Source organism: Ostrinia furnacalis, unplaced genomic scaffold (genome assembly GCF_004193835.3).
Source record: "Ostrinia furnacalis isolate ACB-3 unplaced genomic scaffold, ASM419383v2 OfSCF1406, whole genome shotgun sequence".
NCBI classification, from domain to species: domain Eukaryota; kingdom Metazoa; phylum Arthropoda; class Insecta; order Lepidoptera; family Crambidae; genus Ostrinia; species Ostrinia furnacalis.
The window spans coordinates 2,669-18,649 of NW_021131645.1; the positions used below are offsets into that span (position 1 = coordinate 2,669).

Sequence of the window (15,981 nt, forward strand, 5' to 3'; positions counted from 1 at the left end):
CCAAGGTCTGGACCAAATGCTGCCCAGAATCAACCCATAATGCATTTTGTTCCTCAGGCCAATACTAATGTGTAAACCGAAGCGCATTGAAATCTATCCCTGGAGTTAAGAGAAAAAATGAGTTTTGTGTGTGTGCGAGCAGGGTCGCATTCCAGCGAGATTCGCAGCGAATTTACACACTAGGAATTGCCTAAGGAACAAAATGCACTAAGGTTTTAATCTGGGCAGCACTTATTCCAACATGCATACATGGAATGGCACTTTTTGGAGTTGTTATAATCATCATCTTATAATAGGGACACGCCTTAGCGTAATTTATCTCTCGATCCATTAGGATATTTTATGCTTCTTTCATCATCATCGTCAACAGCCTCAGTCATAGCAGTCTACTGCTGCGGTGCATCCTATGATGCTCATCACTGCTCCATTTTGCCTTGTCTTCGGTTTGTCGTTCCTAGTTTCTGCCAGCGACTTTTCGCTGCTAATCACTGCTGCCTTCCCTGATACGTGTTATTTTACCCTGTCTTCGGCATATCGCACTCAGCCCCTGTCAATGACTGACTTCGCATTCGTCACTACACGCAGCTGGAGAGCCTCCTACATTACGTTGGCATTATTTCTAAAACGCTACATGTCGTTGTTTTCTAATAAAAAGGTATAAAATTATAGTTAAATTCCAAACCGCGTGCATTGAATGAGTCACTTAGAATTCATTGACACAAGTTTACAGCAATTAGCAACCAGCCCACGTACAAAGGGATTGACCAAAGGATTATTTTAATCCTTCCAGACCGTATACCGAGCCGCCTTTCAACTTTGATGAATAATTAAACCCATGCAAGTTCCACGAACCAACAAAAGTCGTTTAAAATTAGTAGACATGCTACTTTAGGATCGGCGAATTTGCGACTTCACCCGTTCGGATGCGGTATAAGTCAGAAACGCGCGTTTCAGCGACTCGGTAGTATCAGAATCGCGCGTTTTGGCGACTGATGTCATTGCGTTGAGCTTTTGAAAAGCGACTAAATCGCGAATTGCTGATGCTAAAAGTTGCATATGTGTTGGTTATCTATTTGCGATTGTGTCTGCGTGGTGTTTGGCACAAAATAATTCTATGCCTTTCTCTCATGGTGTCCACAGAACAGAATATCAGTGACCGTAACGTGATCTCTGAGCTCTGCCGTCACGGTCCCATACTGAGCGGAGAACATTTTTGTGGTGTCCATAATAACACCAATATGGTTTCAATACAATATTATTGAGTGTGTTTGTTTCTAGAATTCGATGTTTACGTATACAATTTGATAGTCAATAGTCAATATCTTTATTGCATTCCATGTTGTACATTTTATAAGGTCATAAAACAGTAACAAAACAGTAGTTATATTCAAAATAGGTTCCATATTATTGTTATTGTTTGTTTTTTTTTTATCTTTAGTAGGTACATGAATGTGATGCTGCTTTATTATTTTGAAACTCCATCGCTGATTGACCATCTGGGAAAGAATCCGTTAAATACCATATGGCCTTAAACGAGATTGCTGCTTTGGTAGTCAGGAATAAATATTTGGAAATAAACCCTGGAATGGTAGTTGTCCTTGATCGGAAATAACAACTTGCTTAAGCACCACCATTATCCTAGATTTCATTATACAATATGTGTAACAAACTTTCCCAATTAAATCAATGTGTTCACATTCTGGTCATGTTTGTACAGTCNGTAGAGTTTAACCTGCCTTTTGTTGGGCTATTCGTTCGTAAGTGAAGCGATACCTTAGGCGTTTGGAACTCGCATTGCCAAAAACTTATCTGCTGCAGTGCGGCCTATTGGTCGGGCCATAGTACTCACATAGTTGCTCGTGCTTCCTCGGTGCTCGCTCGGCGTTACTCCAGGGTCGCCCGGAGAAACACCTCTAGCGTCTCCTTTTCATATAGCCAAACCCTGCTTAACTCCGGGTTACTAGGGGTTCCTAAGGGCTCTTACTTCTGGTCTGTACTTACATTGCTAGAGCCTGTATCTGCTGCAACAACGCGGCCAGTACCAGCTCGCTGCGCGCCACAACCGCTTGTGCGTCATCGGTGCTCGCTCGGCGTTCCTCCAGCGTCGCTCGGAGAGACTCGATGCTGTCTCTACTTACATTGCCTAAGTCTGCATCTGCTAGGATGCGAGCTATCCTCTGGCCTTTCGTCGTTCCTAAAGATCATTTTATACTCACATTGACAGAGTCTGTAGCTGCTACGGTGCGGGTTATTTGTCGTACTTGTTAAAGATGTGTGGGCTATTTTTCGGGCTATGGTTCTTTGGTACTCACATAGCTAGCGCCTGTATCTCCTGCAAAAATGCTACTAATACCAGCTCGCTGCGTGCGACGGCGGCGCACTCCCGTCTTCGTTAGTCGCTCGGCGTTGCTCTAGCGTCAATGAGGGTTTTCGCGATTGAAAAATCCGCCAGATGGTAATACGTAGACGCGAGGTCCAAATGCTGCGTGATTGGTGGATTTTGACATTCTGTCAATGTCATGTCAAAAATAACCAATCATGCAGAATTTGGACCTCGCGTCTACGTATGGCCAACTGGCGGATTTTTCAATCGCGAAAACCCTCATTGTAGCGACTTCTGGCGTCTGTACTGACATTTCTAAAGCCTAGATGGTGGTGTGGGCTATTTTTCGTTCTATTCGTCGTTCTTAAGGCAAAAATTAAGAAACTTAAGGTACTTACATCGCTAGCGCTTGTATCTGCTGCAACAACGCGGCCAGTACCAGCTCGCTCGTGCCTCCTCGGTGCTCGCTCGGCGTTCCTCCAGCGTCGCTCGGAGGGACTCGATGCTGTCCTGCTGCTTGTAGTTTCGCTTGGTGTTTGGCACTTGTTGGTCGCTGACGTCATTTACGTACAAAGCAGATGCAAGCCAAAGCCTGTATCTGCTGGATGCGGGTTATTCATCGACGAGGGAAGAGATACCTGGAATTACCTCTGGAATCTGGTAATTACCTCTGGAACAGCTGCGGTGCTGATCATCAGGCTATCAGTGGTTCACAAGGGCTCTTACTTCTGGTCTGTACTCACATTGCTAAAGCCTGTATCTGCTGCAACAACGCGGCCAGTACCAGCTCGCTGCGTGCGACAGCCACTCGTGCCTCCTCGGTGCTCGCTCGGCGTTACTCCAGCGTCGCTCGGAGAAACACCTTTAGCGTCTCATTCTCATATAGCTAAATCCTGCGTCTGCTAAACTCCGGGTTATTAGGGGTTCCTAAGGGCTCTTATTTCTGGTCTGTACTCACATCGCCAGCGTTTGTATCTNGTAGAGTTTAGCCTGCCTTTTGTTGGGCTATTCGTTCGTAAAGGAAGGGATACCTTGGCGGTTGGTACCTACATTGTCAGAGCCACAATCTACAACAGTGCGGCCTATTAGTCGGGTCATGGTACTCACATCGCTAGAGCCTGTATCTGCTGCAACAACGCGGCCAGTACCAGCTCGCTGCGCGCCACAACCGCTCGTGCGTCATCGGTGCTCGCTCGGCGTTCCTCCAGGGTCGCTCGGAGGGACTCGATGCTGTCTATATGCATCTGCTAGGGTGCGGAATATTCCTCNATCCAACAATGTATATGTCAACGTGAAATTGTGAACTCTGTCAGTTTATAATATAACGCGTTAGATTGTAAACTAACAGTGGGTTAGGTTAGGTTAGATTGTAATTTAACTACGTCAGATTATAATCTGACGGAATTCACAATTTTACGGTGACATATATAACTCATTTTGGCCAAAATGGCGCTTTAGCATTTTTTCCTTTCCACTGACGATATACTGTCCTACTGCTTGTAGAGTTTAACCTGCCTTTTGTTGGACTATTCGTTCGTAAGGGAAGGGATACCTTGGCGGTTGGTACCTACATTGTCAGAGCCACCATCTGCAACAGTGCGGCCTATTTGTCGGGTCATGGTACTCACATCGCTAAAGCCTGTATCTGCTGCAACAACGCGGCCAGTACCAGCTCGCAGCGCCACAGCGGCCGTGCTTCCTCGGTGCTCGCTCGGCGTTACTCCAGGGTCGCCCGGAGAAACACCTCTTGCGTCTCCTTCTCATATAGCCAAACCCTGCGTCTGCTAAACTCCGGGTTATTAGGGGTTCTTAAGGGCTCTTATTTCTGGTCTGTACTCACATTGCTAAAGCCTGTATCTGCTGCAACAACGCGGCCAGTACCAGCTCGCTGCGTGCGACCGCAGCTCGTGCCTCCTCGGTGCTCGCTCGGCGTTCCTCCAGGGTCGCTCGGAGGGACTCGATGCTGTCTCTACTTACATTGCCTAAGTCTGCATCTGCTAGGATGCGAGCTATCCTCTGGCTTTTCGTCGTTCCTAAGGGTCGTCTGATACTCCCATTGTCAGAGCCTGTAGCTGCAGCGGTGCGAGCTATTCGTCGTGCTTGTTAATGATATGTGGGCTATTTTTCGGGCTAAGGTTCTTTGGTACTCACATAGCTAGCGCCTGTATCTCCTGCAAAAATGCTACTAATACCAGCTCGCTGCGTGCGACGGCGGCGCGGGAGTCTTCGTTACTCGCTCGGCGTTGCTCTAGCGTCACTTACAGCGATCTCAGGCGTATGTACTGACATTTTTAAAGCCTGCATGTGGTGTGGGCTATTTGTCGTTCTATTCGTCGTTCTTAAGGCAAAAATTAAGAAACTTAAGGTACTTACATCGCTAGCGCTTGTATCTGCTGCAACAACGCGGCCAGTACCAGCTCGCTGCGTGCGACAGCCGCTCGTGCCTCCTCGGTGCTCGCTCGGCGTTCCTCCAAGGTCGCTCGGAGGGACTCAATGCTGTCCTGCTGCTTGTAGTTTCGCTTGGTGTTTGGCACTTGTTGGTCTCTGACGTCATTTACGTAAAAAGCAGATGCAAGCCAAAGCCTGTACCTGCTGGATGCGGGTTATTCATCGACAAGGGAAGAGATACCTGGAATTACCTCTGGAATCTGGTAATTACCTCTGGAACAGCTGCGGTGCTGATCATCAGGCTATCAGTGGTTCACAAGGGCTCTTACTTCTGGTCTGTACTCACATTGCCAGCGCCTGTATCTGCTGCAACAACGCGGCCAGTACCAGCTCGCTGCGCGCCACAGCCACTCGTGCTTCCTCGGTACCCGCTCGGCGTTCCTCTAGGGTCGCTCGGAGGGACTCGATGCTGTCTTGTTGCTTGTAGAGTTTAACCTGCCTTTTGTTGGGCTATTCGTTCGTAAGTGAAGCGATACCTTAGGCGTTTGGCACTCGCATTGCCAAAAACTTATCTGCTGCAGTGTAATAGTACTCACATAGTTGCTCGTGCTTCCTCGGTGCTTGCTCGGCGTTCCTCTAGGGTCGCTCGGAGAAACACCTCTTGCGTCTCCTTCTCATATAGCCAAACTCTGCGTCTGCTTAACTCCGGGTTACTAGGGGTTCCTACGGGCTCTTACTTCTGGTCTGTACTCACATTGCTAGAGCCTGTATCTGCTGCAACAACGCGGCCAGTACCAGCTCGCTGCGCGCGACAGCCGCTCGTGCCTCCTCGGTGCTCGCTCGGCGTTCCTCCAGCGTCGCTCGGAGGGACTCGATGCTGTCTTGTTGCTTGTAGAGTTTAACCTGCCTTTTGTTGGGCTATTCGTTCGTAAGGGAAGGGATACCTTGGCGGTTGGTACCTACATTGTCAGAGCCACCATCTGCAACAGTGCGGCCTATTTGTCGGGTCATGGTACTCACATCGCTAGCGCCTGTATCTGCTGCAACAACGCGGCCAGTACCAGCTCGCTGCGCGCCACAGCTGCTAATGCTTCCTCGGTGCTCGCTCGGCGTTCCTTCAGAGTCGCTTAGAGAAAGACTTCTATCTGATGCGGTGCGCGGGCTATATTCGTAGTTCATAGGGTCGTATGGCACTAACCAACTATATAACTGGCGCTGTCAGGTTCTTCTCACATTGTTCAAGCCTGTAACAGCTGCGGTCTTCTTCGGCTTTCTTCGTTGGTCGTCCTTAAAGCAAGACCTTTGGTACTCACATCGCTAAAGCCTGTATCTGCTGCAACAACGCGGCCAGTACCAGCTCGCTGCGCGCCACAGCCGCTCGTGCCTCCTCGGTGCTCGCTCGGCGTTCCTCCAGCGTCGCTCGGAGGGACTCGATGCTGTCTTGTTGCTTGTAGAGTTTAGCCTGCCTTTTGTTGGGCTATTCGTTCGTAAATGCTGTCCTGCTGCTTGTAGTTTCGCTTGGTGTTTGGCACTTGTTGGTCGCTGACGTCATTTACGTACAAAGCAGATGCAAGCCAAAGCCTGTATCTGCTGGATGCGGGTTATTCATCGACGAGGGAAGAGATACCTGGAATTACCTCTGGAATCTGGTAATTACCTCTGGAACAGCTGCGGTGCTGATCATCAGGCTATCAGTGGTTCACAAGGGCTCTTACTTCTGGTCTGTACTCACATTGCTAAAGCCTGTATCTGCTGCAACAACGCGGCCAGTACCAGCTCGCTGCGTGCGACAGCCACTCGTGCCTCCTCGGTGCTCGCTCGGCGTTACTCCAGCGTCGCTCGGAGAAACACCTTTAGCGTCTCATTCTCATATAGCTAAATCCTGCGTCTGCTAAACTCCGGGTTATTAGGGGTTCCTAAGGGCTCTTATTTCTGGTCTGTACTCACATCGCCAGCGTTTGTATCTGCTGCAACAACACGGCCAGTACCAGCTCGCTGCGCGCCACAGCCGCTCGTGCCTCCTCGGTGCTCGCTCGGCGTTCCTCCAGGGTCGCTCGGAGGGACTCGATGCTGTCTTGTTGCTTGTAGAGTTTAGCCTGGTGTTTGGCGCGCTCGTCCTCTGCAGAGTACGGTTGGGAGGGTGAAATAGACATATAGACACTCTTTATTACATGTCTACAAAATCCGAAAGTTAATAAAACTTATTTCTTTCTATAGTGTCAATGCAGGAGTTAGCACAGACCAATCGCTAATCGGTATATATTGAAACATTCTATAATACTGCTCACTATAGAGCTCTCCTTCATCAGTTTTAATCAAACTATGTCCAATGCTGGACAAATGCCTTCCTCAATAGGTACTCCACAACAACCGGTCCTACGGTGCCCGTATCTTGCAGCTTGCAGGTCTGTGCTTCCCATGACCTACGCTAGATCGTCAGTCCAGTGAGTAGGACCACAGAATAATAATAAGTACTACGTACAGAAGTTTTACTTCGCGAAGGTATTTAAAAAAATGTATGCTCAATGTCATTAACAATATGGTGTAATTTAGCTTGTCTCAAGTCGAGCACCATTTTGTTGACAAACGTCAGTGATCGGTACTGCGCCGAAGACATAAGGCTGACTTCGGTAAAATGATGTGTGACGTGAGGTGCCAAACTGCAAAAAATGGCGGAGGAAATACATGAATAAGCATGAATTATATTTTGTGTTTCTAATATTATTCAGGCAGTTAAAAAATACTGCACAGTATTAATTGCACCACCGTTTTTACATATGGTTTAATGTCTTTACAATGCAAATGGGTGAAGAATACGTGCGTGCGTCAATACTCGCTAGTGATTGTCCTGTCGATTTGGTATCTCGAGAGTACCGTGTCTCTTACGCAAATAAATGATTTCTATTCTATTCTATTCTATTCTCAGGAGGGGTAGTCGCGCGTGTTTTGTTTTCGATGCAAACTCGCGGAGATGAACAGGCCTGTGTGCCTACCATGAGTTTACGTTAGGTGTGCTCGCTAGCGAATACGTCAAAAATCTCTATGAAGATTTTGTTTCTTGAAAGTAGCCGCTAGAGGCGCTGCACAATATGTCATACATTTAAATGTCATTTTTTTACGCCGTCGCTAGCGAGCACACCTAACGTAAACTCATGGTAAGCACACTGATTGCACTTACGTTACTGAAGCAAGGGATTCAGCTTACCAATGTTAGCCTGGAGTATCCTCACGTTATCGCTCAGGTTCTTCAGTTCTGTGTTGACCTCGTTGATGTAGTTGAAGAGGGCGTAGTTCTCCTCCTCCCGGCGAGTGAACTCCTGGATCAGCTTGTCCACGTCTTCTTCGCCGGTGAACTCCTGGGAATTTATGAGTAAGAGAAGAATATAGTTTTGGTCTATTTATGAGAGATGACTTTGGAAATGTGGCAATATTATTTTTGTACATTTTTTTAGAGGATGTTTGGATTATTTTTTACTATTGAATTGCAAGATGATTAGCATGAATCATAAGTGTTCTTTTAGAGAGACTTTGTGTGTTTCCGGCAGAGTAGAATAGGGTAACCCTCATCCATCACTCGGAAAATCCAAAGAGGCAACTAAGGGAGAAATAGACGAGTAAGAACATCAGGCCTCCCCAACCCATCTTGCCAGCGATCCAAGGGGAATCCAAATCCTCCAAATGCTTCTGGAATATTGGAAAGGGTTGGAAGGGCTCCCGCGGTGGAGACTACGTGACCTGAAGATTATCCCAACTGTCTGTCTGTCTGTCTGTCTGTCTGTCTGTCTGTCACGCTTTCCCGCTTAAACATCGCAACCGATTTTGATGAAATTTGGCATAGAGATAGTTTGAGTCCCGGGAAAGAACATAGGATAGTTTTTATCCCGGTTTTTGAAACAGGGACGCGCGCGATAAAGTTTTTCTGTGACAGACAAAATTCCACGCGGGCGAAGCCGCGGGCGGAAAGCTAGTAATCGATAATTTTATTTTGAAGCCACGACATCCGAACGGTGAAGGGGTCGGACTGGCCGACTCGTGATCCGAGGAACGCGGTTTGGAATCCCGCTGGCGCTCGACTATTGGTGGTGACGCTCGTGACACAAGCATAGCTTAGTACGAGGGGCTAACGGGACTATTTGTAATTTGTGCAATAAAAATGACTAAATTCTTATAAAAAATTGATTGATTTAACTGATACTGACCCGTATAGCATCAAGCACATTCACATAGTTGTTGTAAGCCCGCATTTCCTCCTCCTGCTGCTCAAGCCTCTTGGCCTCGGCCTTGGCGTCAGCAGCCGTCAGCCGCACCGTGCCCTTGGTCCTCAGGAACTCTTCCAGCTTCAGACTGTGGTCTAGTTGGCGCTGGAGTTCGCGGACCTCCTGTAGTTATAATGGGTTTGGTGTAGTGATACAGGAAGAATTGAGTAGCTAATTACAATTCAAAACATTATTGGAGTTCAATAACTCGTCAGTCTTTAAATAATGCTGTCACAGTTATCCAGAACACAACTTAAAAACAACTTCATTCTAGCTTTGAAAAGAGAGTCAGGTTTTTTTGCGGTCAAGTTCGATCTAGGCGATTTGTAATCAATAAAATATGGTTTGTAATTGTAAGTTTATCTTCTGAACTGGTGGCTTTGCTGTACAAAATCTGAGGGTGCGTTTTGTCAGATTTTATTTCTAGGAGTCTCAATATCTCATGACTTGGAAATCGCAATAGATAGCAAGAAGAACAGAAAAGCTCTCTTTACAAATGCAATGAAACAATTTTGGATCACTTGGACGCGTGTTAAATATCAAACCGTGTCTTCTACACTACGATAATTTCATGCAAGGATACTATACTATCGCCCGTATTCACAAACGATGCTTGCTTAAGTGAAGCAGAAAATCGAACGCAGTGTTGAATAGAGCTCTATGATTGGTTCGTGTCTCACCCTATGAGTCCACGCGCACTGTAGGACCTCATAGTAATGTTTGTGAATAATTTATTGTATTTCATAATGTACAAGAGGTGGTATAGTATTACCATGCAATGCTTCCTATAGTCGATAGCGGCCTTCTCCTTCAAGGCTTCAAGCTTAGTGCACCACTCCTCGCGCTGGTCGTAGGCCGTGATGGCCTGTTCCACCAGCTCCAGGATCTGGGCCTTACCGTCCATCAGCCGCTTCAGCTGGTTCCGCCAGATCAGGTTGAAGAATTGACTGGAAATTTTCGATGAGTTGTTGTTTGGTGTTATCAGTTTTGTGTGGTGTATTACCTACAGCAAAAAGTTTTGATCCATCCTCCGTAGATATTCAATGAGTAACTGCTTTAATTTATTATGTCCTTGTTTCAACAGAAACCTTTCTGGTACCCTCAATACTTCCTAAATGGAAAGTACCTAAATTCATAATTTACTTCCTAAATGGAAAGTTGGTCTGTCCTTCTACAAAAATAGACGGTCATAAAGAGGCCTGTAAAGTCTACGCCTGTAACAAATAATTCATCATTTAAGCTAACGGCAGTCCACTGCTGGAATTTAAGCTCCCCCAAAACGTCACAAAGCACGAGCTTTTTTCTGCTGCCTACTATTTTCTTGAGGTCGTCGGTCATTACTTATACTTACTTATGGTCCTATGTCCCCTAGATGGGGCAGAGGGCGTCCACAACAGTCCTCCATCGCGTTCGGTCTTGAGCTATGTGTTTGATCTCGCTCCAAGTCTTGCCGATCTTCTTCGCCTCGTCTGCCACAGTGTGCCGCCAAGTTTGCTTGGGGCGACCACGTTTGCGTTTTCCTTGGGGGTTCCAATCCAGAGCCTGCTTGGGGATGTGATCGGGATCCCTTCGGAGAGTGTGGCCAATCCAGTTCCACTTGCGGTGCTTGATCTGCTGGTCGATCGGAATTTCGTGGCAGCGTTCCAATAGCTCGACGTTGGAGAAGATTTTCTCAGGCCAGTATATGCTGAGAATTCGGCGATGGCAGCGGTTGACGAAGACCTGCAGCTGGTGCGAGATGACCTTGGTGAACTTCCACGTTTCACACCCATAGAGCAGCACGGATTTAACGTTGGACCCGAAGATTTTGATTCTGATGTGTTCGTTTCGTTAATCGAGTATTTTCGGGCAAGTGGGTGATTAACCTGCTGTACCCTAGTCCAGTGGTGGGGCTGCCACCTCAGAGCTTTTGGACTCGCTCGGTTTTTTCCGGGTATCCTCCCTAGTGATGGGATTCTGTTTTCAGGCGCAGAATACTCGCCTTTCGCCCTGCATCCTCAGCTCAGCTGCAAGTCTAGGTAGTGGGCACGCAAAGCGTGGCTGCAGCAGGTCCCAGGGTGGACGACGAGGACGTGGATGACGCGGACTGGCCGGGGTTCTGCTACATCGGTGTTTCACTACTTAACACAGCAGATGGTTTCTTGGCATTTTGTAGGCAATGCTGACCTCACTACGTCAGCAATTACCACCAAGACCATGCCCCGGCTTCCCCCACGGTCGTCGGTCATCGAGTAGGCGAATGTCCTACGCTACGTATGGCGGGAAAATATTTGAAATGCTAAATTTAAGGTAAATTTAAGGTAATTACCGGTCTCTCAACAGCTTGTCGATCTCTACCCTCATCATGTAGTTCTCGCTGTTGACGGTGTTGAACTTCTTCATGGCGGTGTCGAGGCGGTTCTCCAGCTGGCTCAGCATGGTCTGGTTGGTCAGGGTCTTCGCGTATTCCTAGGAGAAGAATATAATGAGTGATGAATGAAAAACTGCTACCACTTCCTACCTACCAATCTTGACTGGACATGCACACCATGTGCAAGAACTCTTTTGATGCATTGCTGGTTAAAATAATGATACTAAGCCGCCTTTATGTGTCAGTAAAAGGTAAAGGTAAATGGAGATCAAATTGGATACTCTTAGTGGGAAATAGAGTCGTAAGTATTATTAACCAAGACTGGTAGATGCGATTGCGCCTTTCATCAGAAGTGAACTTTTCTAATCTGAAGGAAGAGGCATACTATTCATAATTTAGCAGGAAAAGGGGACAACCTCTTGTAACTAACCAACCTTAATAGTATAGTTTTATTTGAAAGAAAGGTATACAAGCAGGCAAGACATATAGGTACATGCAAAAAGAGATACACAAGTGGACATATAGCTGCGCCTCTCTGACAAAAAAACCCGCTCAGCATACATCAAGACCGCGCCAAGGGCTTGTCTCGAAACTGATTTTCAGCGGCCTCTGGTAAATTGGAGAAGGTCGTGTGACTGCAGTGGAAACAGAATGACCTGAAGATGATGAGAAGGGAACCCTTACCAGCTCACATCCAGTGCCCTTCGCCTTCAGCCCCTTGATCTCCTTCTGAACTTGCTTCAAGAGGAAGTCCAGCTCGCTGATGGTTCCCCTGTGCTCGCGGACCTCTGTGGAGAACCGCTCGTGTTCCTTCAGCAGGGAGACCAGCTTGTCACGGGTTCGCACGTTCTCCATGACGTTGGAGGTGCTTTTGGTTAGCTGTTGGTCAAAGTTATGTTTTTATGAAGTTATAAGCAGACTGGTCGACTTAAAAAAAGGAATAATCTTATAAAAAAATATATAAGCTTATGGACTTACCTATCATTCATTTTGTACAAAGATTAAAAAGAAATAGGAGGTCTCTTATGCCCGTTTTCACCATCAATCCCTAATTTTTAAGTGACCCCTATGGTGACAAATAATAGGAATTTTGTTTACATAGGGGTCACTTATAAATTAGGGATTGATGGTGAAAACGGGCATTAGAGTCCAAAAATACACTAAATTTTAAGATTTATTGACCGTAGTAGGAGTAGGATGATTTTCACCGTTTGGTAGAAAAATATTTAATTTAAAATCTAGAGTAACAAGTAAGTAATTTCGATTAGCTATGTAGATTCGATAATTATGTAGGCTTGACAGAAGGGATCTGCACACAGTGTCTCACAGATCCGAAGTCTCATGAAAAAGTAGTTCGTGAACAACTGGTACCTAATAATATGATTAAGTTATGAAAACCTTCGACCATCTTCCGTTTACTTTATTAAACGCCCTAAACCTTGCTCGAGGTCAACGTCAATTAGGTACTCGCAGCAGTTCGGTAACGTGATAACAAATAATTACCAAAAGCGATAAGCTTAGTCCAATTAACAGTCACGTGTCGCCGCATACCTGTGACGCAGGAGCAGGTGTTGTGTGCTTACGAGTATGTTGTTGACAATCGACTAAAGGATAGTTCCAAGGTCTGGACCAAATGCTGCCCAGAATCAACCCATACTGCATTTTGTTCCTCAGGCCAATACTAATGTGTAAACCGAAGCGCATTGAAATCTATCCCTGGACTTAAGAGAAAAAATGAGTTTTGTGTGTGTGCGAGCAGGGTCGCATTCCAGCGAGATTCGCAGCGAATTTACACACTAGGAATTGCCTAAGGAACAAAATGCACTATGGTTTCATTCTGGGCAGCACTTATTCCAACATGCACATGGAATGGCACTTTTTGGCGTTGTTATAATCATCATCTTATAATAGGGACACACGTTAGCGTAGTGTACAACCCATTGGGATCTTTAGAGCTTCTTTCATCATCATTGTCAACAACCTCAGTCATAGAGTCTACTACTATGGTGTATCCTATGATGCTCATCACTGCTGAGTGCTGCTGCCTCCCCTACGCTCCATTTTGCCCTGTCTTCGGCTTGTTGCACCTAGTTTCTGCCAGCGACTTTTCGCTGCTCATCACTGATGCCTTCCCCAATACGTGTCATTTTAGGCCCGGTTTTCACCAAGGCGGAGCGGAGATGTACCGGGCTGTCAAAATTTTCTATAGAATTTGACAGCAGCGGCGCCAGCGCGGTTCGAAGCAGAGACAAAATAATGAAATCTGATTGGTTATTCAACACACTTTTTATGGAAACCCTGTCTTCGGCATGTCGCATTCAGCCCCTGTCAGTGACTGACTCCGCATTCGTCACTACACGTAGCTGGAGGGCCTTCTACATTACGTTTGCATTATTTCTAAAACGCTACATGTCGTTGTTTTCTAATAAAAAGGTATAAAATTATAGTTAAAATTCCAAACCACGTGCATTGAATGAGTCACTTAGAATTCATTGACACAAGTTTACAGCAATTAGCAACCAGCCCACGTACGAAGGGATTGACCAAATGATTATTTTAATCCTTCCCGACCGTATACCGAGCCGCCTTTCAACTTTAATACATAATTAAACCCATGCAAGTTCCACGAACCAACAAAAGTCGTTTAAAATTAGTAGACATGCTACTTTAGGATCGGCGAATTTGCGACTTCACCCGTTCGGATGCGGTTTAAGTCAGAAACGCGCGTTGCAGCGACTCTGTAGTATCAGAATCGCGCGTTTTGGCGACTGATGTCACTGCGTTGAGCTTCTGAAAAGCGACTCAATCGCCGCGTCTGGCGTGTGAAATGTGTGGTTGCTACATTCAACTTCTATAAAGCGACTAAATCGCCGATTGCCGATGCATGTGTGTTGGTTATCTATTTGCGATTGTGTCTGCGTGGTGTTTGGCACAAAATAATTCTATGCCTTTCTCTCATGGTGTCCACAGAACAGAATATTACCGTAACGTGATTTCTGAGCTCTGCCGTCACGGTCCCATACTGAGCGGAGACCATTTTTGTGGTGACCATAATAACACCTATACGGTTTCGATACAATATTATTGAGTGTGTTTGTTTCTAGAAGTCGATGTTTTGTTAAGTTTTTACGATTTGATGATAGTCAATAGTCAATAACTTTATTGCTTTCCATGTTATACATTTTATGAGGTCATAAAACAGTAATAAAACAGTAGTTATATTCAAAATAGGTTTCATGTTAGTGTTATTGTTTTTTTTTGTCTTTATTTAATGTGATGATGATTTATTATTTTTAAACTCCATCACTGTTAGACCACCATAAAATAAGTTGCTGCTTTTGTAGTAAATGTTTTGAAGCAGACCCTAGGATGGTAGCTGTCCTTGATCGGGAGTAACAACTTACTTAAGCATCTCACCATTATCCTAGACTTCGTTATACAATGTGTGTAACAAACTTTCTCAATCAAATCAATCTATTCACATTCTGGTCATGTTTGTACGTTCACTGCTTTTTACAAATGTGATAGTTAGATACATACGTTGTCTATGACTATACGTAGGAAGGATTTAAAGTGTAATACATAAACTTAAACATTATTGTAGTACACATAGGTTCTTATTACGCGCCATTTAAGCCTTTGGCTTCTGCCACCGACTTTTTGCAATTTACACTCCAATTATCTGGAGGGCTATCCTTCCTATTCGTTTACTTGGCAAGATGGTGGTAGCTAGCATAGCTAGCCACATGGTCTCAGAACAAGTCTTAGCAGAGCCTCTCTGGGAATCGAACCCTTGACCTCTGAATCTTAACAAAGGTGGACAGGACATCTTTGCGCGTAAATGCCTCAAACCTTGAGCTCCATCATGATTTTCTCCAAGTCGGCGTTGAGGGTCTTAATGATGTTCCTCTGCACCCGCAGGGTCGGCTGCACGCTGCTCATCACGGTGGCTCGATCTATTTCCATCACTCTGAACTGTGTACAAGATAGTTTTCAATTAAAATAGTAAGACACGGGTCTTAACGTGACGTTTATTAATGAGTTAGGTACATTATAAGATAGTTTTCTTTAGAACTAGCTTACCATAGATACACGGACTTCTCTACGATATTGTTTCTACCAGTTATTGGACATACTATATGGGTCATCTAAGCGAGATATTGAACAGTCTTGTATTGACTTTAAACATAAATGTTTTATACCACCGAAGGCCAGCGCCTTTCCGCGCTTAAGTTACGGATAGTTTTGGATAAGTCACCCTATCTAACAAATAAGGGTGACTGGTGACTTTATCGGATATCTCATCAGCGACATGTGACCCTTAAAGCTGTGCTGTAGTTTATCTGATAGATAAGTTTGTAATGAGCTCACGCCTATCAGGAACTTTATTGGCAAGTGTCAGGTGGAGATAAAAAAAGTAATTATCAGTTACAGCATTGTTCTCGCCATTGTCATCATAATATGGACGCGTCGTTAAAAGTTAAATTTAATCAATTTTTCATTTTATTTATTATCATTTCCACATAGCGTCTTTGACAGAAAGAAGAAGTTATTTAGAATCTCTGAACTAAATATTTATCACTCAAAGTTACCTGTCTCTGCAGCTTAGAAAGCTCATCCTCAGCTATCTTCTCCATCTCCATGTCATCACTCGGAGCAGTCAT

The 15,981-nt window shown here is 45.4% G+C and overlaps 1 protein-coding gene across 1 annotated transcript; it reads right to left on the reverse strand.

Moving 5' to 3' along the window:
* Positions 1-4,159: 4,159 nt before the first annotated feature.
* LOC114352562 (coiled-coil domain-containing protein 114-like) lies at positions 4,160-15,981 on the reverse strand. Its single transcript, XM_028304194.1, has 14 exons — positions 15,910-15,981; positions 15,170-15,292; positions 12,002-12,196; positions 11,276-11,415; positions 9,740-9,914; positions 8,911-9,090; positions 7,917-8,067; positions 6,659-6,830; positions 6,025-6,177; positions 5,732-5,912; positions 5,466-5,614; positions 5,058-5,210; positions 4,697-4,912; positions 4,160-4,343 (listed from the first exon to the last, which is right to left on the reverse strand). The coding sequence occupies exons 1-14, from the start codon at positions 15,979-15,981 to the stop codon at positions 4,160-4,162; spliced, it is 2,244 nt and encodes a 747-aa protein (XP_028159995.1).

Excerpts from the sequence above, each read along its gene's own strand:
- LOC114352562 (XM_028304194.1), bottom strand. The coding sequence starts at position 15,981 with ATGACTGCTCCGAGTGATGACATGGAGATGGAGAAGATAGCTGAGGAT. Across the intron at positions 5,615-5,731 it reads CAGATACAGGCGCTAGCGAT|GTTAAACTCTACAAGCAACA; the intron begins GTGAGTACCATG and ends AACAAAAGGCAG. Across the intron at positions 4,344-4,696 it reads CAGATACAAGCGCTAGCGAT|CCAGAGGATAGCTCGCATCC; the intron begins GTAAGTACCTTA and ends AACGACGAAAAG.